At 43.3% G+C, this 26,996-nt stretch overlaps 1 protein-coding gene across 1 annotated transcript; it reads left to right on the top strand.

Annotated features, from left to right (window-relative positions):
• Nucleotides 1-6,976: 6,976 nt before the first annotated feature.
• On the top strand, nucleotides 6,977-17,670 carry PDP1 (pyruvate dehydrogenase phosphatase catalytic subunit 1). The gene is made up of 2 exons (XM_065398019.1): nucleotides 6,977-7,034; nucleotides 13,305-17,670. The coding sequence occupies exon 2, from the start codon at nucleotides 13,349-13,351 to the stop codon at nucleotides 14,951-14,953; it is 1,605 nt and encodes a 534-aa protein (XP_065254091.1). The 5' UTR covers nucleotides 6,977-7,034; nucleotides 13,305-13,348; the 3' UTR covers nucleotides 14,954-17,670.
• Nucleotides 17,671-26,996: the final 9,326 nt, after the last annotated feature.

Raw genomic sequence — 26,996 nt, 5'->3', positions numbered from 1 at the left:
AATATGCTTTCTAATGTCTAAGAACTAACTTAACAAGTTATAGTCTTTGTTCAAGGTAGATTTCTTACCAATCTTTCTTCTTTCCAGCCAGGGCTGACTTTGTCAGTACAAGCACAGTACAAGGTGCTGGTTTCCCTCATCTTACTAGGTGAAAGATAACCAAAATAATTGTGTCCCCTCATATCTCTGAGTTCATTGACTCAGATTCAAGAGGCAGAGTGACCTCATGCTGTTCTTCCCTTCCTGTGGATTTCCCATCTCAATGCTGATTCATATGTGAATAGGGCTTCCATTGATTCCATAATACTTAATTTATATTGTCTGGGAGAGAACCTGTTTCTCCCTTTGTTTAGTCACAGACTTTGAAATATAATTTCAGCAAGTATCCATTTGAGGTTCAGACCCCATCTTTATAGTTGAGGCTGTCTCTCCCACTCACCTGGTTGATGGCTTTGTTTACATTTTATGTAAATATGCCTTCATTGTCTCTGCCTGACAACCGAGCTAGTCAGCCAAGCAAATACATTCCATTGTCTAGGGCAAAGTGGGTTTATTAATTGCTTGCCAAACACATTCTAAACTATAAGTCTAGCACCTATCCATAACTCTTTGTACATACCCCATACATACATCATACAAGAATACTAATGATCGATGAATTATTAATTTTCCAGTTATCTCTTACATGATACCTTTTAGATACAGATTATAACAAGAGTGTTAGGTGCAGTGAGTATGTGAGGCCAGATGAGCTGCTGACAAAGTAGCGAACCATTATGAGGCCTCTGTCACAATGATTAAATATTGGATGTTTTTCATAGTCTTAGGAGGATTAGATAAACACAACATATTTTGTCTATTACTAAGCATAATATTAATCTTCCTTAGGAAAAATGCAAACAAATCCCTCCCCTGGATAGTAGCTAGTAGTAGTTGCAAATTTAGTTACTTTTTTTGAAAGATTATATCATATAAAAGGCAATGGGACAAACTCTGCCCACAGATACGATATATCTGTCAACTTTTTAAAAAAAAATGCAGCAGCCAAAGAGCCCTCCTCCCCATCCAAAACCAGGAAAATTATCTGGGCAAGACTCTCAACCCTAGTTGTACGGTTGCATATATTAATTAATATGCTATATAGAGGTGCTACTGCATCTTTATGCATTGTTTTTTCCAGGATAGTAGCCAAGGTATTTGGCTTTGTCCTGTTCTCCCATATTTCCTCAGTCCACACACACACACACATCCACTCCCACTCCCCACAAAATATTTTATGGATCCTCTGTGTAAGACCATTTTTGGGTTGTCAGTTGGTATGACAGCCTGCTAAGTAGAAAAGTTTGGTTTGTGCACAGAACTTTGAGATAGATTTTATAGTAGATTGTTCTGCTTTTTGGCATGGAAGCCATAGGAGCAAGTTGGCATTTTTTTAAGCATTGTGCCTCTTATATTATGCGAAGATGGATATTGCAACAATATTAAGTAGGCAGGGGATGCAAAATCAGTTGACGTATCACCCATTGTTCCCAAACTTACTTTCAGTAAAATTATGTGAATATTTAAACCAGAAGTTTATTACAAACACCTGACTGAAAACGTGTGTTGATGAGCTACACTAAAGTTCTTCTGGAAATTTGTGTCAGAGGCTTCAGGGTTGAATACTGAAACACTCTGACTGCTGTAATAATGCATCGCTGCCTATAATTCTGCATTGCAGAATCAATCCACTGTTGACTGCAGACACAATTGAAAGGAACTGATGTATTTCAGTATACTTGGATGATAAACCATTCATCCAGAGAAACAGCTAGATGCTCCATGTCTTAAGTAATAAGAAGTGTTGGGAACTTGCATCCCCAGTAGTAAGTGACATCAAATGCTAACCAATCATAGAACAACATAACTTTATCTTTGGCACGTTTCCTACAAAAATGAGCATTGCTCAAAGAGAACAAAATGTTTTGGTCAGCCGGAATACAGGAGAGGGGAAAATCTAACATTCCATTCAGATAGAGAAACTCAATTCTTGGCAAGCCAATAAACTAGCATGAATTTGAAGTCCACAGATTATCTATTGTTTGTAGAATTTATATTAGCCTGTTATGGCCAAATCCTTTTCTATCTCTTGCTAGCTTAACTATCAAACTTTTCCAGTCTACATCACACTTTACCTGCACTGCTATCTGGACACTTACTATCTTGCTCTCAGCGAGATATGTAGTTTGAGCACAACAGTGGGAGCCAGAGACTCATCACTTCTCTGACAGCTCTCATGCTAGTTTCCACCTTGGCCTTGAATGAGGGAGAGCGGTGGAGTGACTTAATTTCCCCACCCATTTCTGGCTGGCCAGAAAACATGAAATTCTGTTCATGCACAAAAAAGCTGAGGTTTAAAAGTTTGTTTGCTGTGATGCAGAGTGAAAATGAGACTTTGAAACTTTTCATGATAAAATGAGTAAGCAAGCTCCTGTCCCAGAACAGCCAATAGTGCAGGTGGCAGGGCAATCAACTGACATGCAGGGGACTGATATTCAAGTCCCTGTTCTGCCGGAGTCAGTGCTCTAGAGTCGGTCTCTCTCTGGCCCAATGTATATTTAATTATTTATACACAGTGGAACAGCTTCAATATGAGAGATTAAAAGAGAACAAGAGCTGAAGGCAGGTGGTTAGGCACTCACTTAGGATGCAAGAGACCCAAGTTAAAGTCCTAGCTCTGAACTGAGCACAGCAGGACCTTTCACCTGGGTCTCCCACATACCAGGTGAGTTCCCTAACCACCGATCTTTTGGCTATTTGGGGGTGGCATTCTCTCCCTCTCTAAGTTTGACCAGAAATTCCATTCTGGACCTGAAAAACCTTCATCAAACTTGAAACTTTTCTTGGGAAGTGGCATTTGCTGAAAAATAATAATTCATCAACAATTTCATGATCAGCTTTAGATAATATCGATCTTGCTACTTCACAGGGCATTATGAAAAAGAGAATTAATGGTTGTAAGTGATTTGAAGAATAAAAGTGCTAAATATGATGATCTCTTATTTTGTACTTGGTCTTTCCTGAGCAGACTATGGAGTATCATTTTCTTCAGAGGTGGAGACAAGAACCCATTTCAAATCGCTTCTCAAGGACTATAACCCTCAAATTTGAAGTACGGTTGTCAGGAAGAGAATCTCACTCTGTACTCCCAGCTAATCGTTATTTTCCCTTTGACTAAGTCCAAGGCTGCAAGAGCGCCACATTCCCCAAACTGACAATTAATTAATAACAGTTCAGCTAATTCAGAGTTCAAGATGACTATGATTAACTAGTCTGATCTCCTGTATGACATTGACACAAGTCATTCAACTGGCAGGTTGCCCCTGCTTCTGTACATTACTTACAAAAGAGGAGGGAGAATGGCAAAGAAATTTGAGCCAGGACCTCTCAGCATCACGTCCTTCAGTTTTTGAGGAGCCCAAATGGCACCACCAGACTTCAACTACCACATGGCTAGAGAGGGCTGATGATTATGTACCTCTGTAATAGAGGGCTTGAAGGGCCAGTTGGCCTAGTGGTTGGAGTGTTTGACTTCCTGCCGCCTACTTCTGTGCTCAAGGTGCTTCAGTTTTTAAGGCAAGGGGTAGGGAAACCCAGGCCCTCCTACTCCACTGGGCCCCAGCTCAGGGCCTTTGTAAATCAACTCCTGAGTTGGGGAGCTCCAAGCAGGAAGTCTATGTTCACTGCCCTGTGCTACTTCCTACTGTTGCCCCTTCAGTTTGCAGCATGGCCCCTATAGTTCAAGTTCCTGGCTTGTCTCTAGTAGTGCCCCCTTGTGCACCCTAGGCAGCATCCTGCTGTGGTTCCAGGTTCCTCTGGGTGGGGCAGCCATAAATTTGATGGGGTCATTACCCTCACAAGGTCTCCACGCTTCGGTCATCCAGGTTCCCCTTAGGCCGGGTGCTTCTAGGTCTCTTTCTCTTTTGGCTAGTGGCTGCCTCTGCTGGCAGGCTAGTGAGCCTTCCCTCAGGTAGGGAAGCAGCTAGTTCCTGCCTCTTCACACGTCAGCCACGAACTGAGCCAGGCTCCCATCTTTTCTCTCCCCTCCAGGCCTGGCATTTGCTGCTGCTATAACAGGCAGGGGCTTGCTGGGCCCAAAAGCTCTCTTTAACCTCTTCTGTGCTGGCGGGCCAATTTTACAGCCGGAAGCAAACTACCTTGCCACTGTGAACTGGGCAAGACTGCCCCTCTCATATTCCTATTTGTAGTGGAATGGACTTGGAGATTTAGGAACATACTCAAATACAGTAACACTTATTTTGGCCCATTTCTACCTCTAACATGATGGTGGCTCCTACCTTGAACATTTTAGAATGACAACTGGACCATTGCTGCTGCAATGTTGTTCGGTGACTACTAGCCATGATTTTTGGATGCTTCTTGTATCTCAAAGGATTCATCAGATACTGGCTGTCTGAGTTGCCCTAACAGCAATAAACTATTCAGTAACTAATGCCCGCTGGGCATTACATGACCAAAATTCATGCTTCCATCCATGTATAGCATGAGATCAGTGGTGATTTTATACTAACCCATTTCTGCATGCCCATAAAGAATGTAGTTATCATCATCAATCAAGTACACTCAGATGCAGTCTGACTCCATTCTCTCATCTTTCCACACATTGATGGGGGGAAATTAATGTCTTGATTGCACCTGCCTATATACTACTTATCAGTTCTGATCCCTCATAGTCACAGCACACTTTGCTAATCTACTTTTATCTATGTGCTACAAAGAAATAATATAAATGATTAATCTTCTATGCTCTTTGATGAAATCCTTCATGTACAGAGTTGTTTATCAGACACTGCTAGGTTATGCATATGTTTTCTATAATAATCTTCACCTTAAAGGTCATCCTGTTGATTAGTAAATGTGCTTTAAAAACCATACAATCCAATAATACCACAGTGATGGACATGGCATAAATTCCTACATAGATGCTATGCCACAATCATCCAGCACACCACAATATTACTATTTTAAACTGTAATGTTTTGGATGATTGCAGTATTTTTAAGGATTTTTCCATTATATTCTACTATTTGACCTTCATACAAAGTGTTAGTGAGCAGTAATTTCCAAGTACATACATTCTGACATCTCAAAGGGACTTAAGTAATACAACCTGTCATTTCTTTTACTGCTTTCACTGCACAAATGTTAATATATTAACAGATACAAGGAAGGATAAAAATGCAGGTAGTGCCAATGTTTTAATTTTATCATAGAAGCGCTTCATTTGCAAAAAGAATGTTACTTCCAACGTTGCACAGTCTAGTTATTTAAATGCATCCAGAGTATGCCACAGCAAAGGTTCAAACTTGTGAGTGGGCATTCTGCCAGCCTAAAGATAGGAATGGGTGGAGACAGTGAAAAGACCACGTATGTGTATAGAGGTCAACAAAAGCTTTGCTCATGTTAAGTACTTAAAAGTCTCTGGTCCTGACTGAGGACAAAACAAGAATAAGCTAAGTAAAAAGACAGAATATCCAAGCTTTATAGTGCAGGCTCCAATAATCTGGTTAAGGTGAGCATTAATACTTTTTTCCTATTAAAAAAGTATTTTGTGAACACCACAGGAAAATTGTATTGTAATTTTAAAATTAATTTATAATTCACAAACAGTACTCCTGCTTTCCCCTCAAAGAACAGCTGCAGTAACGGTAATGCTTCGAGTAAAGTTCCCCATACCTTCCCCTCTGTTCCTCAATCACATCAAGAGGAGCAGCTTCCAGGGTTGCGAAGATAATTTTGTTTCACGAGATTTTTCGAGGTGGACACTTTTACACTAGCAAGCAAATAGACACTGCCAGACATTTCCTTAGCTTTAACTTTTCAGTCTTATTCACATCACCCATTTTTGTGGCAGGTAGAAATCCCAGAAGCGATCTTCCTAATTTTACATCCTAATTTTACACGTCTGTTGTTAAAAGAAGATGCCATCTCTAATTCTGCAAACTCAAAAATGAATTCCGAATAGATTTGATTAAATTGGAATGTTGTACAAAGAGGGAGAAAGTTGATGGAAAGGATGTTTCTCCCTTTCTCTCCTTATGCATAAAATCTTTGAAGAGGGAAAAAACACAACACCCCCATGCTTCTGCACTTTATCTGACTATTGCGAGTGGGTTAGCAGCTTGTGGAAGAGCACAGTGGTTTAGACACATGTAAGAAGAGTACAGCAGTAAGTCTGAGTCTGAGGCCAGTCCATAAACCAGAAGTGCAAATTCAAGGAAGAGGAGTTTTCTCTAATTTGCAATAAGCTCTAATTTTCCAGTCTGCTGCCCAGCCCAGGAGGTACCTTCTGATGATTTTCAGCAGGGTGGTATTTAAAAATAGGCCAGTACAATAGGGGTCACGGAAGGACAGATGTTAAATGCTGCTTTACCAGTAGCTCAGTTTTTCAGCCAAATCGATAGTACAGTAAATGGCCAGACGAAAATGACTAGGCTGGGGGAGGACTGCAAGAACCCCCTTCCCCCCGGCTGAAAGCAGGGGGCGGCAAGGCTGTGTTTGGCCCAAGCTGAGGAAGGAGAGCGGGCAGGCTCTGAGGGTCCCAGCGGGAGAGGCTCGGGCTCTCTGCACCTGTGCCCCGGGGAGGCACGTTGCTGCAGGGCTGCGCCCCAGCCCGGTTTAGCAGCGGTGCGGGACTCCGGCGGGCGTGCGAGGAAAAGGGGCCTGGGGAAGGGAGGTTTCCCCGCAGGCAGCGAGTCAGGGCGCTACGGCTCGCCCGGCCCAGCAGCTGCCCTTGCCGAGAGGTCGGGCGGGGGCCCGCGCTAGGGCGGCAGAGGCGAGGCAACCCCATCTCCCGTGAGGCGGCGGCTAAGGGGGAGGGGCCTGGCTCTCACGCGGCGGGCGTCCCGCCTCAAAGGGGCAGAGCTGTGGGCGCCCCTCCCCCTTCGCGCCGGCCCCGCCCGCTCTGGCCGGGTCACCCCCGGGAGCTCGGAGGGGACGGGCCGCTCCGCTGGGACCGCTTCGCGGCACCGCCGGTGAGTCCAGGCCTCCGGACCTTCTGCGTCATGTGGCCCCTTCCCCTCGTAGCCAATGGGCGGCCCGGCCCTAGCGGCAGGGGGTTATAATCCGCGGCGCGTCATCACCCCCGCCTGCGGGGCGTTCTTCGGTCGCTGCCGTTTGAGTGCGCGGAGGAGCCGGGAGCGGGGCGCGCCGGTCTGGCAGCTCCGCGCCATTCTCCCCTCCCGCTCCTGGGCGCGCAGGCAGCGCGGGAAGGGTCTCCCCGGCTGTGGCCGGGAGCGCGTCCCCAGAGCTGGCCAGGTGCGTGTCCACACAGCCCGGGGCCGGGGCGTGCGGCGGGCTGCGCCAGTGCCCTAGCCAGGGGGGCACGTCCACAGAGCCGCTGTGCCCTGCTGTGGGGCTGCGTCACCCCGCTGTGCCGCTCGTCCGGAGCCGGGCGGGGGCGGGGTGTGTGTGACGGGGACTGGTACCGTCGCGCTGGGTGGTGGGTGGCGGGGCGACGCGCGCTGCCTCCCGGTGCGGCGGGGGAGGCTGATGTGCGCGGGGGCTGTGGTGCGGGGGCCGCTGTAGGGTTATTCGCGCTCCATCCTCAAGGATGTGCGGCTGCTGCTGCTAAGGCTGCTCGCTGGCGGCACAAACCGCCTGTGTGTGTCTCGCCTGTCTCCCTTCAATGTTGGAGAGCGGCTGCTGCTCCTCTTTCTCCGCGCTCGCCTTGGTAACCTCTCTGCCTTGCTTTCCCTGGGCTGCTCCTGCTGCTTTGTGGATGTTGGCGGCTTCTTGTTGTGACAGGAGAATGTGTGTGTGTCCTGGGCCCAGGCGGATCGGTATGTATCTTGCACTCATCCTTACTGAGTAGCTGGGACTGGGGTCGGGTGGGAGCTAAAGAAGGGATAGTGGTTCTCAAACTGGGGGTTGGGACCCCTCAGGGAGTCACCAGGTTATTACATGGGGGGGTCGGGAGCTGTCAGCCTCCACCCCAAACCCCACGTTGCCTCCAGCATTTATAATGGTGTTAAGTATGTAAAGAAGTGTTTTTAATTTAAAAGGGGGGTTGCACACAGAGGCTTGCTATGTGAAAGGGGTCACCAGTACAAAAGTTTGAGAACCACTGCCTGCACGAGAGAAGGGCTAGCTGGCTCTTAATGGGGGCTGACACCTGACCAGCTAAAACTCCTGCCTAATGGTTTGTCTCTCCCCAACATCCATTCTCAATAGACTAGACTGATCGGTTCATTTTCCTGAACAGCTCTGTCTGGCTTTTGAAACTGGCATGGGGTAGGTTTCATATTGTAAGATATGGGGGTTTCTGATGCAATTAATTAATCATTAGTACTTTTAGGGGAGGAACCAAATTTTTTTGTGTAGCACCAAAATATGGTGACTTTTAATATATTGACTAAAACAAATGTTCCAGGGCCTTAAAAATGTTATAAAATTATATATTCATACCTAAATAGTACATTACTATAGTGATAAGCACTATAAAAAAATCCAGAATCTGCATAGCTATAAACACAATGTTTATAAAGCATTTATGGTCTGAAAAGTGTTATTTCCAGGCCATTCCCTGGGGGCTCTTTTAAGGCAGGCTTGGCTCTAATCACTTGACAAGCTGACTAGTAATATTTCCAACTAATTTTGCCTTTGAGTTCTTCCTGTTTCTTTGTCTTGTCTTGTACCAAATTTTCACTACTTGGTTCTTAAAATACTTTGTGTGGACCACCATGAAAGTATCCTGTCTAGTTGTGGTCTGAGGCCATACTTTGTATCAGTGTTTATAGGGGTAACTGAGCAGGCTTGTAGTAATTCTGTACCTTGTCAGTGAATTCAGCACTTCACTTAAATCCTGGCTCATTATGCTAACCGTTATTAAAACTAACATTCAAAATAGGCTGCTTATGCACATGTCAGTATAGGATGTGATCTGCTGTAAAGCATACAGGGCAAGGAAAAGCTTAAGTATGTTTGCAGTTACAAAAACAAACATGAAAAACATGAGCCTGCCTTCTCAATGCTTTTCTCTTTTTAACTTCACGTCCTCTGTATGTTTTCCCTATGTTGTTGATGGGTGTGGGTTTTTTTTTAAACTGATACAGATAAGGTTTTCACTAACTTAACCTCTGGTGGCACTGCAGAGCCAATACAGCTGCAAAACATTATTTGTATTTTTGCTTCATCATGGATCAAACAACAAAAACTTAGCAGAGTTCTTTCTACAAAATTGCTAGGGTAGGGTGACTTGTGAAGCTGAACACAATTTGACTTTGAAATTAGCAATCATAAAATTTTGATGCAATAAACATCTGATGAAGAAAAAATATAGAACACCCAATATCCGCTTTTCTGACCATAAGTATACCTAAAGAACCTATTGAGACTTTTTTGTCTTGCTAAAAAAGATGCTACGTGAACATGACACTCAAAAGTAATATGTATATAGAACTTTCTGCATACTTCTGTAATAGAAGGGACTATTAGAGTTAGCTAGCGAAGTGATACTGGAATGCTTTGTGTGTGTGTTCAAGCCTGTCCTTTCCAACCTACTTGCCCAGGTCAAGTTGGAAGCTTTCTTGGGTGAATGCCATCAACTTTGACAAGTTATAAGCTTTCACTCTAATTTTAAAAATAAATAAATCAAGCAACCTAGACCTTATTATGGTCCAGATATGAATTGTGTGTAAACCAGTGCAGTGCTTTGTTTATTAAGTCTACAGACAGGTGTGTTTCAGTACGTCTGCTGAAGCTGGGGAAAGCTGTGGACAACAGCAGAAGTGAAAACTAACCAGTTTTATGAGTTTTCACAGCTGGTTTTAGGAGCCCCATAAGGTACAATGGAAACAGACAACAATTGAGTCAGTTTTCACTGAGGCAGACACTAAAGCTATTCACTGTGGATGAAGATCCAAAAACAGAATTAGAAAAGGAGTAGAGTAGCAGAGACACCACCACTATAGCTGTATACAGAAAGGTGAAGGAGGGGTAGAGTAGTGGAGACCTTCACACCCACTTACCTTATGGCAAGAGCCGAGAAAATGACAGGGAATATTATCCCTTCTAAAGCCTGCGTGGGAGGGCAGCTTCAAATTTATCAGATGGCTATTAGCTGGAGGCTGACCTAAATGATAGAGCCCTTGAGCTGAGTCTGGGGACAGCATGCTGGAAAGAATTTTAGCACCCTGCCCTTTCAAAGAAGTCTGTGGTTGGAGAGAGCCCTGGCTGTTCTGCTGCATGTTCACTTAGGATTAGGGTGGCAGCCTGTTGTTACTTAGGGGTATAGTCTTCAGTGTATTAGGTCTCTGGTAAAACTTCTGAGCTATGTGGCTGGGAGCGGGATGGGTGGGAGAGACTGAAGCTAAAAAGAGGAAGTGTGTTTGTTTCATTTAAAAATACACAGACATAGAGAGGGGAACTTTTTGAGGGGAAAATGGGAGGAGAGGAGAGTGTGGAGGGAGAGAAGGAAGAGGAAATGTGCTGATGACACATGAAGAAAAGGGATACCATGATCTTATAGAAAAAAGAAAAAGTAGAATGAAACTGAGAAGTAATAGAGCTGGTAGAATTGTAATCACCAAATGTTATATTGGCATTGGTATTTGTCAGTTTATTAACAAATACTTGGTTCATTATGTGACTACCTTATAGTGGGGCAAATGCATTCTTTAATACTGTTGAAGTTAGTTGCATCACACAATTCTGATTAGTAACATTACTTATGTACTGATTTTTAATTGTATGACTTTAGCAGGGACCATTCTCTGGAGGGATGTGGTGGTGGTCAGTGCCTCTTCAACCTAGCTTCTTTTTAGGGGAGATGTTCTTGAGTAATCTATTCAGTTGCTATGTAGAATACTTTTGCTTGATTCCTTTGTAGTAGAGTTCCTGTCTTGAATCTTTCTAGCAAGAAGCCACTTTTTAATCTCGGGGTGGGGATTTGAAATCTGTCATCCTGTCCCCTTGCACAAAGCTTGCAAATAAAAGCCTTAACTACAAAAAAAAAAATCCCTTTTTAGTTTATAAGTGAGAGACTAGTTTTGTAATGAGAATAATTTTTTTTTTTTTTTAAATAAAGAACACTAACATCTTATTCTGGACACTTTTCCCCTGAGAATAAGACATTGGAACAAACTATAGTTTCTATTAATTGAAAATGTAGATGCTCTCAAGTTGTTTCTACAAGGCAGAAGGCCATTATTATAAGACCTAATCTACAGGTATGAATCTCTTGGCTCATTTATGCTATAATCTTTGGTTTTCAAACTCTCAATTTAAGGGGGCATTCCTAAAGTTAATAGAACTGTCAGTGCAGATAACTTTGTGTAGGCCCCTCTAGAAGGCCTAATTTAGACAGGGGACTATGTCTATACAGTAACTCCTCACTTAACGTTGTAGTTATGTTCCTGAAAAATACAACTTTAAGTGAAACAATGTTAAGCAAATCCAATTTCCCCATAAGAATTAATGTAAATGAGGGGGTTAGGTTCCAGGGAATTTTTTTCACCATACAAGACTATATTTATATACACACACATACACACACACACACAGTATAAGTTTTAAACAATTTAATACTGGTACACAGTGATGATGATTGTGAAGCTTGGTGGAGGAGTCAGAGGGTGGGATATTTCCCAGGGAATGCCTTACTGCAAAATGATGAACTAGCAATTGGCTGAGCCCTCAAGGGTTAATTCTCTCACTCTAGAAGGCAGCAGGAATGGAGGGAGGGGAGACAGCATCGCAGACCGAGACACACACAGTGTGAGCGAGAGATGCGCATTTCCCCTTTAAGTACACTGCCTTGTTAATTAGATCAGCTTGCTGAGACATAGCTGCTGCCAGCAAGTTCCCTCCCTCCCGAGCCCGGTCGTGTGTCCACCCACTCTATGGAAGATGGGGTAAGTGGGGTGCAGGAGCAGGGGGAAGAGGGACACCCTGACATTATCCTCCTCTTCCTCCCACCCCACACTCCGCACAGCAAGCAGGAGTCTCTGGGAGCAGCTCCAAGGCAGAGGGCAGGAGCAGCACATGGCAGTGGGGGGAGGGACAGTTGCAATTGCTAGCCTGCTGGGCAGCTGCTGCACAGGGAACTTAGGGGAGCGGGGGGCTGCCGGTCCACCCTGGTTCCAAGCCCCCACCAGCTAGCTCCACTGGGCTGCTCTTCCTGCAAGCAGTGGACAAAGCAGGCAGCTGCCAAATGACGTTAGAGCATTGCACAACTTTAAACGAGCATGTTCCCTAATTGATCAGCAACGTAACAACGAAACAATGTTAACCGGGATGACTTTAAGTGAGGAGTTACTGTACTGCCCCACAGTGTGCACCCACGTGTTGCTCTGTAACTCTCCCAGGTGGACATTGTGGGCATAAACCTAAAGGTCTCACATTTGCACTAATATTCCCTTGAAAGTCCAATAATTTATTTTAGTAAGGAAGCTTCCAAACTAATCTAAACAGTTTAAGAATTTACTGGCAGGAGCATCAACACTGGAGAGGCTTCTGATGTAGAAGAGGCTTTAATTAATGCTCTCAAGACTTAATGATATTTGTGTAGAAACTTCAAAGAGAACTACTTAGTGTGCACTTGGGACTCATAGACTCAGTTTGCACCTGCAGCATCCACATGGGTGAGTTAAAGCGCAGCACTTTGGTGTGCACTGCTATTTGTGCCCCCCTTAGTCCGAATTGCAGGGCAGTGTAGATGTGCCCTCAGTTTGAAGAATTTCAGAGCTCCTTGTATCTGCCAGCATTGAGGCACTCTTCTCACCTCACCACTTCTAGCTTGGGATTAGTTTTGCTCCCTCCACAGCATCTTCTGGCTCCTGGTGGCCCAGGAGGTGAGACTGGGAAATGAAAGCAGACTTCCAAGGAGTGGCTTACTAGCCTCCAATTTCTTTGTGAATTTATTTTAGCAACCCGCCTAATATACAAGGATGGTACTCATTTAACTTCCTACCTTGTGTCTGGTACCAAAGACCAAAATATCTAAATCAAATATTTAAGTACAGTATACTTCACATTGCTCCTGAACAAGATGATACACTTCTGCAAGCATTTTTTTTTTACACTGCCTTTCCTTCTTCCCCTTCCCTAAAAGGACTCTGGGTGTGGGTGTATAATGGTGTACAATTTCATCAACTTTACTATTTTCCTCACTGTCTTGAAACGTTAACTTATTTTGTTCTATAGCTAAGCTTTCTATGATACAAATCTATCTATGTTAATGCTGTTAATGCTAACTGCTTCACTAAACCTAGTGGTATGTTGTGTTTTTCCCTCTTGTCTTTTAGCAATTCCTGTCAGAAGCTCCAGACTGCCATTATTCTCTGATGCCATGCCAGCACCAACTCAACTGTTTCCATTGATTCGTAACTGCGAGATTGGCAGGATATACAATACAGTGTGCTACTGCCATCACAAACATCTTTGTTGTTTGTCACCTCATTTGGCTCACAATCATTTGAGATGTGCACCTCAGAAGAAACTTGCAACGCTCTGTCCAAAAGAGAATTTTAATCAGTTTATCCATGCAAGGAGCTATGTTTCCACACCACAGAGATTTTACCTCACTCCTCCACAGGTCAACAGCATTCTGAAAGCAAATGAATACAGCTTTAAAGTCCCAGAATTTGATGGCAAAAACATAAGTTCTATTCTTGGCTTTGATAGCAACCAGTTGCCTGCTAATGCTCCAATAGAAGACAGGAGGAGTGCGGCGACATGCTTACAAACAAGAGGAATGCTTCTAGGTGTATTTGATGGCCATGCAGGCTGTGCTTGTGCTCAGGCTGTCAGCGAAAGACTCTTCTACTACATTGCTGTCTCTTTGTTACCTCATGAGACTCTACTTGAAATAGAAAATGCAGTGGAGAGTGGCCATGCCCTGTTGCCCATCTTACAGTGGCACAAGCATCCCAATGATTATTTTAGTAAGGAAGCTTCCAAACTGTATTTCAACAGTTTAAGAACTTACTGGCAGGAGCTCATAGACCTCAACACTGGAGAGACTACGGATGTAAAAGAGGCTTTAATTAATGCTTTCAAGAGGCTTGATAATGATATTTCATTAGAAGCTCAAGTGGGAGATCCAAACTCTTTTCTCAATTACTTGGTACTGCGAGTGGCTTTTTCAGGAGCAACCGCCTGCGTGGCTCATGTAGATGGTGTTGATTTGCATATTGCTAATACTGGTGACAGCAGGGCAATGCTTGGTGTTCAAGAAGAAGATGGATCTTGGTCTGCAGTCACTCTGTCCTACGATCATAATGCACAAAATGAAAGTGAAATAGAACGAGTAAAACTGGAGCACCCAAAGTCTGAAGAGAAAAGTGTTGTAAAACAAGATAGGCTGTTAGGCTTATTGATGCCTTTCAGAGCTTTTGGTGATGTGAAATTCAAATGGAGCATTGAACTTCAGAAGAGAGTTATAGAATCGGGCCCAGATCAGTTGAATGACAATGAGTATACCAAGTTTATCCCTCCTAACTATCACACTCCTCCATATCTCACAGCTGAGCCAGAGGTCATACATCACAAATTAAGGCCTCAGGATAAATTCCTGGTGTTGGCTACAGATGGCCTGTGGGAGACCATGCATAGGCAGGACGTGGTTAGAATTGTAGGAGAGTATCTCACTGGAGTTCATCACCAACAGCCAATAGCTGTTGGTGGTTATAAGGTAACTCTGGGACAGATGCACGGTCTCCTAACAGAAAGGAGAGCCAGAATCTCCTCTGCATTTGAAGATCAGAATGCAGCAACTCATCTGATACGTCATGCAGTGGGAAATAATGAGTTTGGCACTGTTGATCATGAACGGCTGTCCAAGATGCTTAGTCTTCCAGAAGAGTTGGCTAGGATGTACAGAGATGACATTACAATTATTGTGGTGCAGTTCAACTCTCATATTGTAGGTGCATGTCAAAATGAGGAATTCTGAACTTTAAATGGATGTACAATTTACCAAAGTTGTCATAACAATGACTAGTCTGATCAGAAGACGAAAATATACTTGGTGAGCAAACCAGAGTGTCTGCTCATTGGAATTAAAATGTGTGCAAGTACATTTCTCCCTCCATTGCCCAAAGTTTTATTGACTGTGGAAAGTGCTATTGAACTAAGTCTTCCAAGAAGATGGCACAACATGGAAAGAGGGACTTGAAACAAGTTTGCACTATTGAATCAATGAATGCTGCTAGAACAATATTTTGAGGTTTGGTAGGGGTAGGTGAGAGAGAGGGGGATAGATAACTCTATTAATCATCACATTATTTTGACTAGTCATGAAACAAAATCTGCTTGTAAATATCTATATGGCTATCTTACTAGATAAAGATAGGAATCTTGCTGAATATCAGAATTGATAAGAATGAATTTTTGTCTGCAAAGTAGATATGGTTATTCTGCATGTATGTGTGGTGTTTTGACCTTAATTTTTTTTTCTCCCTAGGGAAAGGAAGATGCTTTAAGTAATAGGAAACTAACTTGATAAACTCTATCCTTGAGTTTTTTCCCAATTTTGCTTAGACAATGTCATTCTTCACTTAACATTCTAGGCAAATATATATGTATTTTTAACTTTCAAATGCAACTCTTTAAGCCATAATCAACCAGAACTTAAGATAACTAGGGTAAGCATATTGGGATCTCATAGTAACTTAAACAAATGCAGTCTTAAATTCCCTCATGTTGACAGTCTTCTGCTTTTGGGGGGGATTTTTTTGCACAACTTTAAGGGCAATAATATCTTTCTGCCATCACTGAAAAATCAACTGCATAAGAACAGTCCCTTATGGAAGACTTCATCTTGCAGTATGAAACCATAACTCTGCCTTTTGCAAAACATGGAAGTATTTTCAGTCAGAACTGTGGTGCCTGTTCAAAAGGTCACATCCTTGTCAGGCAATACTACTGTCTGGTACCAAAAATCTCCTCTAATCACATGATGAATTCTAATATGAACTTCTGAAGAGACTAGAAAATCACTGTTAGCTATTTGGTGGTTCAGTAAATAAGCACTAATGTTAACTTCTTCTGTTGTGGTAGTTTCAGCTGGGTCACGTGTACTGGATTACTTAAATATCAACATCAGGGGAAATTCACTCATGTTTTATATAGGTTGGTAAATTGAAAACGTCAAAGATTAATATAGCTTGTAAATAGGTGTACTAATAGAGAAGACTAACTGGCCTGCATGTTGTATGCATAACGATAGTTGCTTTCTTGGCATTACAACATCAATTACTGTAAATCCTTTGAAAGAACTCAATCAGCGAATGCATGTTCTCTTGCATCCACAATTTCATGATAGAAGAAAGTCTCTTAAATGTTTCTCTGTATTGTAATGACTGAATTGCAAAGTTAAAAGGAGATGACATGGTATTTCAGACTAAATTTTATACAACTGTAACTACTGAACACATGACTCTAAAGTAGGCATAGAGGCCATCATATCAAGTTTTCAGTCCCTCTTTAACTTTTTATATCTAAATAAGCATAACATGAAACTGAGGGCTTTCTCAACTCAAATAGCATCAGTGGCCCTTTATACACTTAGTGATATTCCTTTAATTCAAAAACTTATTCTAGCTTTTATTGTAGAAACTTTCTTGATTACATGTATTCTCCTAGTAAATAGTTGTGATCTTGTTTCTAGAGGCCCTGGAGCAGTTATAGGTCACCATGTTCAGTATCTTCTATGTTGCATTATAATTATTAAAAAAGTCAGGAAGGTGTTTAACTCTCTTTTGGAGTTCTCCGTTATAACTAACTTAAGGAATCTTCTGAGTCAAATTAATATTATATATGCTGTAAAAACATCGTTTCCTGTCTTGGTTGGTCATTAAGCTACTTGAGTTTTCCAATAAACATTAATACTACCAAGTAAGCCTACCACAACCACTGAACTTTATAGTACACACTGGTTTCATCATACAAATGCTGTGCAGCCTTAACTGCCTGCAGCCTTAACAAAATATGTTGGTCTTCCCTCTGTGGGTAGAAGAAACTTGATCTTTACAGCAGAGCTTGCTTCATTTCCTCCCTCACCCTGCCCCACCCCAAATTGAGGATGTTGTCTGGAATGTGAATGACAAACTGGACCTTCGGGGGGGAGAGAACAACCTATAACGTCCCAAACAAGTGTTGGTTGTTAGTCAGCATTGGCTTTGTATGTTGCATATTAATGACTAAATGTCATTAGATAGGTCAGTATGCTCTTTTGTCCTCCATTATGCTGTCTTTCATTCCCTTACGAAATGTATTTAAGCTGTTACATTATTTAGACTTCATTACACTTTTCTACTGTTAAACATAATACATATATTGAAATGTTTAATGTGTGGCTCTCAATATGGGTTTGGTACAAGTCCTAACTTGTTAAACCTAACACTGATCCTCTGTGTACAGTAGTTACTTATAAAAATCTTTTTCATACAAAAGATGCACATATACAGGATCAAATGAACCAGTATTTATGTATGGGCTGGAGATTTACTCAAAATGTATGCAGTGAACTGAGGTAGTATAACTGTACTTATTGAACGCCATATGACATAATCTACAACCGTCTTCTAATAGACTTCAATAAAAAGATCAGTTATACAGACATCACTTTGTTTAAGGTAACACTTTGTTCTGCAGCACACAAGGAACATTATTTTGCCTTTCTTCCCCTAAAAGTCTGGCTATGGGAGAGAGTTCTAACCCATTACAGTACTGCCAGAATTGAAGCTACATTCTGTTAGGCTTTGTACAACACTGTCTGGTGAGACAGTCCCTGCTCTGAAAATCTTATTCTAAATTGACAAGGCAGACAAAAGGTTGGGTAGGAAAATAGGAGTGATGCGACTTCTTTGCCAGGGTAATACACCAAGTTAGAGCCAGTTTGAGAATGCAGGTCTCAACTCCCAGCATTGGGCCTTGGCTACGGGACTATACTACTGTCTTTAATTCTGATCCTAGCTACCGTTAAGCTTGTGTCTCTCCCATACTTTTTATTATTACTGTGTATATCCTGTTATCTTCCTATTAGTCTTCATGGATGGTTGAGGGGTGAGCCTGGTTATGACCAGGCAAGAAGAAAGGGGAGGGTAACACCAACTGTCAAGCTCAAACTGTTCTCTATTAAACTTGGGGCCTGCACCTTTTCTATTATGAATATGACATGCAATGGACCATACTCAATCTGAAAAAAGGAAATGAATATGTCTAATATGCACAAATATGTGATGCAATGGTATAAGTCAGTACTGTGGCACTCCCAAGTATTTTTTTGGTGGTGGGATTTAGAATGTAGAAGAGGAGGATGGGAGTATTCCTGAGGGCATTCTGTACCCAAAAAAATAAAAAATTCTGCACAAAAAATAAAAATTCTACGCACAATATTTTAAAATTCTGCAAATTTTATTTGTCAAATAAATGTGGAGGCTCTAGCATGGCCACGGGGAGCACAGTCCACTGGCTGCATGGAGGTGTAAGTTCATTGTGCAGCTCCCCTCTCCCCCTGGGACATGGACTCAGCGGTGAGGCTGTACCCAACCCTGACACAGCGCAAGGACCAGGTCTGCCCCAGAATCACCCCAGGGCCCTGCCCCTCTGTGCCAGGTGCACCAGGTGTGGGTGGGTAGGATCAGCAAGGCAGGATGCAAGTGTGGAGGGGCTTAGTTTGGAGGATTCAGGTGTGGGTTGAGAGAGCTGTGTGTGGGGCAATCTGGGTGCACAGGGGCTTGTTGGGGGGTTCTGGGTGCAATGGTAATGGGACTCTGCAGGGGAGTCCAGGTGCAGGTGGTTGAGGCTCAGCAGGTGGGTGTGGGAGGGATAGAGCTTGGCAGGGGGGTCCAGATGCTGGGGGAGTGGGGCTTGGTGGGGTGGGGATCTGGGTGTGGGGGGCTTGGTGGGGTGGTCCAGGTGCAGGGGAAAGGGGGCTCATTGTGGGTGGGTGAGGCTTGGCTGGAGGGTCTGGGTAGGAGGGGGTCTGGATGTATGGGGGTTGGGTGGATGGGGGAGCAGCTCCCTGTACATGGATCCCTCCCCCTGCAGCTGTGAAGCGATGGATGCAGGAAGGGGGGGAGAGTTTGCAGAGCTTCCTGCAGCTGGGGGAGAAATCTGGGGATGGGTCTGACCTGGCCCCGGCTGCCATACAGGGAAAGAAGAAGCCCCATCCTCTCCAGCCCAGCCGGGACTAGCAGCTGAGCCTAGTGCAGGGTAGCAGCTACCAGCCAGGTGTTCCCCATCCTGCCCCTTGCCCCATAGTGATTTACCTCTCTGCCAGCTGCCCTGGGCACCCAAAACATACTGCTGGGGGGATGGGGACCTTGCCTGACCACTCTTGTGGCTTCCCTTTGCTTCCCCATCAGAAAGTCATTTTTCTGCAGAGAAGCAAAGAAATCAGTGGGGGACATAAAGTCTGTGCATCCACTGTGGCCCAGAATTCCCCCAGGAGTAGATGGGAGGAACTATTTCTGAAGTCCGATAGAACTAACTTCTTGCCTAAATTTTGTTTATAGTTGATGTCAAGTGAAGACCACATTTAAATTTAAGTGCTGTGGGAGAGAACACTGTTGTAGAATAGTAACTGACATTTGTTGAGGCACTCCTGCTTCCTAACTTGCCTAAAGCAACTTCACAGCACCATTGCATTTGAATGCAAATATATACCCTTCCTATAGTTTGTCGTGCTGCAACCTAACCTTCAGATATGTGGTGTTTACTTCTAGCTATCTTATGGGATAGATGACGTGAGCCCCAATGCACTGTGGTTAGTCCTCTAGCACTGGTATATAATAACCCCACCACTTCTGCTTCTACTGCAAAAATAAATGCCTCCTAGGTAGAGGTACTGAAGAAAACACACTAAATCTGTAGAAGCTGCCTTGAATAACTTTTCACAACACTTGTTAAATAGAAGTTAAGCAGTTCAACGTTACAATTTATATTTAATTCATATTCTGAAGATATATCCATGTTAAAATGAATATAATCACTCTGTTGGCCAGGATTCCCTGAAGGAAAAGAGGAGCACTAATCTTAAATTGTGACACTTGCTATGGTGTATACTTTGATACTTAAGGTTGTGGTTTTAAGGATTTGATGGGTTTTTTTGTATTCAAAATTGTATTTTGTATTTTTTTTTTTTTGTATTTTTTGTATTTGTATTTCTCTTATAACCACAACTGCCAGGAGGTACCATTTTGCAGGTATAGATGTACTTGTACATTTCTATGGGCTTCTCTACTTTGGGAAGTTGCATAAGATTAATTTTAGTTTGGGGTTTCTTTTTTTTTTTTTTTTTAAGTCCCTTGTATCCACATACAAGCATTATTTAATCAAAATTGGTGTCTTAGGTAACAGTAATTAATCCTCTTTGAAACAGGAGTAACTCTTCAGGTTATAGTTCCTCTAAGGTTCATGTGAACACATTCCTAACTACCTAGTTTCTATCAGGCATTCCCTGCTATCCCATAGTGCACTGCTTTATGCCTGAATCAGTTTACCTTTGTGTCTCCACTGCCAGAGGAGGAGCATCATCTTCACCAGAATTACCTCTGTTTAAATGCTAGCATGATGCAGGTATATGCGCTCCTCTTCAATACCAGATAGTGCTGAGTTAACACATTCAGTTGAATACCCAGGATAGCAGTGATGCTGCTGCCCCAACCCCCAACACTGCCCGCTTTGGCATGGATCCCTTCACAGTTCCTGGTCTTGATTACCACCTATGGAGAGCTGCATATCCAGTCCGAGCTGGAGAGAAGAGTAACTGGAATGCAGTCATCTACAAGATGCTGTCAGAGCAAATGAAGGTGAGAGCCTGCTCCCAGATCTTGTCCCAGTACCAAGTCAGAACAAAGGAGCTTCTGCAGAAGTACTTGAAGACAAGGGACAAGAACAGGATCTCTGGTAATACTCCTACTACTTGTCCATATTATGAGCAGCTTGACTGTTTCCACCTCCCCCACCCCCAAAGAATCATGTGGTGGACATTTTTTTCCAGAAAGCAAACCAGACAACAGTGCAAGCACCCCAGGACAGCATAGTAAGTGTCTTTAGACCTCACATATAGTATGGGGTCTGAGCAGAAGCACAGTTTTCCAGACAGCCAGGAACTGTAGGGCATGGTGGACTCAGAGTACATAAGAGTCCCACATGTACAGCCACCCTGAAAATACTTCAAAGGGAACCTCTGCTAGTAAGTATTGTGCTGTATTACAATAAGCTGTACAGGGAGAGGGGATTTAAGCTTTTCTAGTTACACTAATAACATAAGAAAAGCCATACTGGATCAGACCAATGATCCATCTAGCCCAGTATCCTGTCTTCTGACAGTGTCCAACACCAGGTGCTTCAGAGGGAATGAACAAAACAGGCAATTATTGAGTGATCACTTCCAGCTTCTGACAGTCTGTCTCCCTGGTTTACCTGCTCTGCTTTTAATTGCAACCTCCCCACTCCCCCAAAAAACTGGCATCCAGGCTGGAGTGTTAAAGCTATAAAGGCTTTCTTTCCCTCAAGTGCCCAATCCCCCAGTCATCAGCCACCTGGACTGCCCCTATCCCATCCTTTCAGAACTGCATGCGATTCACTCCTTTCCCTCCTTGTCTATCATTGTTCTACCCATGTCAGCATCGCAGTGCATGAAAACAACTCAAACACATTGCATGGTAGGTATGTTGTAGCAACAGACAAAAACAGCAGTAAAAAATGTATTTTGGGTCATAATACATTGCTACAAATGAGATTTTAGGTACAGTTAACTGTTGAGGTAAATTGCCAAAATCAGGGTCCACAGGAATTCCAAAATGCATAGAGATTGCAAGGCATTTCTAATCACATCCTCAGCATTGTTAAACTTTTTCAGAAACTTGGCTGAATGCAAACATTAGTTTATTTTGCTGTGCATGTTGGGCTGAGGTACAGGTGTCAGAAAAGAGATTTTCAGGTAAAAGATAGTGCTCCACTTTGGCACATACATTGCAAATCCCTGTGGCTTCTTGGGCATGCCCATGCAACTGGTGTTTTCCAGAACTTAGTATCTTTCCACTTTGCCCATTGCCTTTTTGAACAAGACCCCTCTGTGTCCACTGGGAATCGACTGGAATGTAACATACTCTAATACAGGGATCGGTAACCTTTGGCATGCAGCCCTTCAGGGAAATCCACTGGCAGGCTGGGACGGTTTGTTTACCTGCAGCGTCTGCAGGTTCGGCCGATTGCAGCTCCCACTGGCCACGGTTTGCTGTTCCAGGCCAATGGGGGCTGCGGGAAGTGGTGGCCAGCACATCCCTCGGCCCACACCACTTTCCGCAGCCCCCATTGGCCTGGAACAGCAAACCGCGGCCAGTGGGAGCTGCGATCGGCCGAACCCGCGGACGCTGCAGGTAAACAAACCGTCGCGGCTCACCAACGGCTTTCCCTGATGGGCCACGTGCCAAAGGTTGCCGATCTCTGCTCTAATATATGGACTCATTTACCCTAGCTACTCCCATGAAGTATTTGTATAGGGATCCTAGAAGGGAGGAAGTAACTTAGAAAACAGCTCACCATGCCAAAGCAAACCCCCACATGGGAAGAGAAGATGGGACTGGCATTAGAAAACTGCAGGAAAAACACTCCAGCAGTGTTGGCATAGGGCTAGCATTGTGACAATGTGTAGCTTTGCTTTTTTCCTGATTTACCTTAGTAGCTACACCACCACTGCCTCTGTATACATCAGCCTTATCACCTGCTAAAATGCTTTCCATCTGCCAAAGTAGGAAAAAAGATGAGTGGAAAAGTTCAGGAAACTAATGCCTGCATCACACTAGAGGGCCACAAAGGCAGAAAGAGGGTATCCAGGAGCAATCCCAAAGGCTTGAAAGGCAGTGTATGGCCCTGGAAAGGGACATGATACAGAAGCCAACAACTATGCTACGACATCTTTTGTTACAAAGGTCAAGCACTGTCCCCCACCCTTGTGCTGTCCTGTGGACTATGGTGAACATACTACACCTCTACCTCAATATAACGCTGTCCTCGGGAGCCAAAAAATCTTATCGCGTTATAGGTGAAACCGCGTTATATCGAACTTGCTTTGATCCACCCCCCCCCGCCCCCGGAGCACTGCTTTACCGTGTTATATCCGAATTCGTGTTATATCGGGTCACGTTATATCGGGGTAGAGGTGTATTCTGTGACCTCCCTTTCAATCAATCTAATTGCAGGTGCTTCACATGCCACTCAACCCACCGGGAGATGGAGAAGCAGAACTGTTTCAAGTGCCCCACCTACAGGAGCTTGTGAGCACTGTATGCTGGGCATGCCATGGTTCCACGAGTCTTAAGTTTGCATTGTGTTCTTAGTTATTATTCAAGTAGTCTTATTTGTTAGCTAAAACCCTTTTTTGCATAACATCTGAAAAAAATCATTGTGGAACAGCTCCCTCATCAATTATGTAATATCACCCTTATGGTCTCAAGTCCTAATAAAATCAATACACAAACACCTTTCAGTCATTTCCTTGGTTACAGTATATTCATTACACAGCTATGTGCTGGCCGCTGTAGTAGGAAGTGAGAGCCTGAAGCATGAGCCTGGTGCAAGGCCTGAACCAAAGTCAGCAAAAGTTATGCTGTGAGCAACGGTCAGGCCCTGTCAAAAGCAGGTGCTTGCCTGCAAGTCAGTGTCCAGTACATGAACTCGGCACCGGTTTTGCTAGCACTGATAAAACACACTGAATACGTAAACACATTCCAGCAGGCCAGCAAAAGAACACCCCAACCTAGCACACGATAAAATGGTTTGACAAAAGTGATGAATAGCGATATGTTGTCTGAAACATCAGGAGTAAAAGTACCTGGGGAGGTAACAAACATGTCATGTAACACCAGTTGTTTATCCCAGATTGTCTGTCTCAGTGTATAAATGATGGGATACCTTGCTTTAACCCTTTGTCTGGCCTAGGGGGCAGTGGAAAGTCCCGCCACTGACTGAGCTGGTCTATTGTCATGGGCGTACATGTGTTAGTGTACCTGTAACCATTGATCCGGGGCACTAGCACCATGCTTCGTTGGCAATAAACCTGGCTAGGTGCCTTCGCGATTAAACCAAGTCTTGTGGTCTTATTGAGCAATTTGATCAGAGCCTGCTGTATGAGCTATCTGGCCAGAGCCAGTGCAGCACACAGAAAGAACACACGCATGCAGCCGAACATCTAACAGCCTCAAAGTAAGATCACAATGTCTCCTTGTCCCTGCTTCTCTAAGCACTTGGGGCAATTTTCAGAGGCACTATCTTTGGCTGTCTATAATATTCAGAAACTCTTCCCTTCATCCATTCAGGGTATAGCTAATCCACTCTTGTCTCTTGGCCAGATGTCTAGTAAACATTTTTATACACCAGGCAAACAGAGGGTAAGCTGAGTCTCCCAGAATGACAGGAGGAATCATAACTTCATTAATTTCTGTATTGGGTGGGAGAATCAAAAATTACCTTGCTCATTCCAGAAAAGAGGCTTGAGTTTCTAAAGATCCTGGCATCCTGGACCTTTCCAGACCACCCCATGTTACTATTAGTGAACCTTCCATGGTGTTCAACCATGCCTTGTGTCACCATAGAGACAAACCCCTTCCTATTGATAAAGACTTCAGCCTGGTATGGTGGAAAGGAAAAGCACATGGGTCCCATCAACAGTCCCTTTACAGTCTGGGAACCCTTTCTCTGCAAGGTCAATCTGTGCATCACCAAGATTTATGATGTGGCACAGTAGCACCCACTGAATAGTACTGCACACCTCCATGACAACACCCATAACAGTTGACCTACCAATACCACACTGATTAGTTACTGACCAGGAGCCAGTGGGCATGGTGAACTTCCCAGTTGTGATGGCCACCTTTCTCCACACTGAGGGGAAAGCTCATGTTGGTGTTCTGCTGCTGCAGCTCCAGAGTGAGTTCTGCACAGAACTCTAGGAAAGTGGTCTTCCACATCCTGAAGTTATGCAACTGCTGCTGGTTATCCAAGTTCTGTATCATTATCCTGTTTCCCCAGTCAGTGCTAGTTGACTGAGCCCAGAAGTAGTACTCTACTGAGTAAAGCTGCAGAAGTAACTGCTCAATTTCATCCTTCTGTAGTCATATTTCCTCCACCAGTAGTCATATTTCCATGGCATCCAAAACCCTCTGACCCAAATCCAGTCAGCTGTGTGTTTGCCAATATGTGCATCATCCTGTTTATTCTAATGACTATAATTATCACAGTGCTCAGCAATGTGTCCTCCATGCTATCTGACAGCAAATAAAAAATGGCGGTAGCAAAATACAGATGAATTACGGAATACCAGGGGAGGAATCATGAGAGTTTATTAGTTTGTCCCTAAGTCTCAGAATTCCTGTAGCTTCTGGTAGGCATTCTATAATGCAATGCAATATAATGGAAGAAAATCCCAGAATGCATAGAGGCAAGTGGTGGATCATTGCACCATGGGATATCTGCTCAGAATGCTGTACGGTTAATTCAGAGAAGTGCAGAGCTGTGTGGACACAGTGATTAACAAACTACCATACATCAGTATAATAAAGCAATGTGAGCCACACTTCAGTTCGATTAGTTAATTTGTTATATTTAGAGCAAACATACTAATCCAATTTAACATCCCATGTAAACATGGTCTAAGCTAGTGATTCTCAACCAGGGGTACACGTACCCCTGGGGGTCCACAGAGATCTTCCACAGAGATTCTCAACCAGGGGGCACATCAACGCATCTAGATATTACAACAAGCTATCTAAAAAGCACTAGCGAAGTCAATACAAACTAAAATTTCATACAGATAATGGCTTGTTTATATTGCTTTATATACTATACACTGAAATGTAAGTACAATAGTTAGATCCAATTTAGTTATTTTATAATATGGTAAAAATAAGAAAGTAAGCAATTTTTCAGTAATGGTGTGCTATCACACTTTTGTATTTTCATATCTGATTTTGTAAGCAAGTAATTTTTAAGTGAGGTGAAACTTGGGGTATACAAGATAAATCAGACTCCTGAAAGGGGTACAGTAGTCTGGAAAGGTTAAGAGCCACTGCCCTAAGTGAATCTGCCCAGACATCAGACAGTTTGTGTCCTCACTTTTGCTTTCAGGCATTTGCTTAGGCCAAAAAAGGAGGCCAAGCAAGGTCCATTCTAAATACCAGGCCTTTGAAGTGAAATAACATTTTCTCTCGGCAGCATTTTGCTGTTTTTTTTAAATGTTTAAAATATTTTAAAATGTCTGGAAGACTAAGGGATCAGAGCCTTTTCATTATTATTATGTTAAAGGTTAGTCATGTTAATAGGGAATTTGAATAATCTTATTGGCTGCTACTTAACTCTTTTGAACACTTATCTGTTCCTCCTCTTTAAAGTTTGCTTGCTTAAAGGGAAGTATACTTTGGGATGAGTTCATTCATCCTTTGAATTCTGCATTGAAGTCCATTCTTGTCTCTCACCCTTCTTTCTCCACAGTCCTATTTTCATTTTAAAACACCCAACTAACTGCCAAGTGCTGAGCCTCCAAATTCTGGGATCTGTGCCAGGACAGAGTCGCTACTGTCACTCTCCATGTTTTGTTTCTCATTCCGTGGGTGGAGCAGGGTGTGTCTGAATTCAGCCCCACTTCCCACAAAACCACATCCTCTCTCATCTACAGCAAGGACACCTGTAGAGGTTCACCCTTAAAACCCAGGAAACTGGCTAGCCAGTATATTCAGGGGTAAATTATTTATTCAGCACTGACAGCATGTTTCATTGCCATGCAAACAAATCATTATTGCCCCTCCCTGTAAGAGTTTGTACTCTAATTTTAATTATGTACGCACATATATTGTGAATAACAGTTGCAACTTTTTTCCGCACTGCTGTAAAATGCTAACACTGCTAGCACTTATTACACTCTGTAGTTTAACATTATCGATGCTTTTTAATTTTTCTGTTATAGAAAACTTTCCCAGTGGATGAAGTAG

Source organism: Emys orbicularis, chromosome 2 (assembly GCF_028017835.1).
Source record: "Emys orbicularis isolate rEmyOrb1 chromosome 2, rEmyOrb1.hap1, whole genome shotgun sequence".
In the NCBI taxonomy this organism is placed as follows: Eukaryota; Metazoa; Chordata; order Testudines; family Emydidae; genus Emys; species Emys orbicularis.
This window is presented reverse-complemented; position numbering and strand designations above follow the sequence as displayed.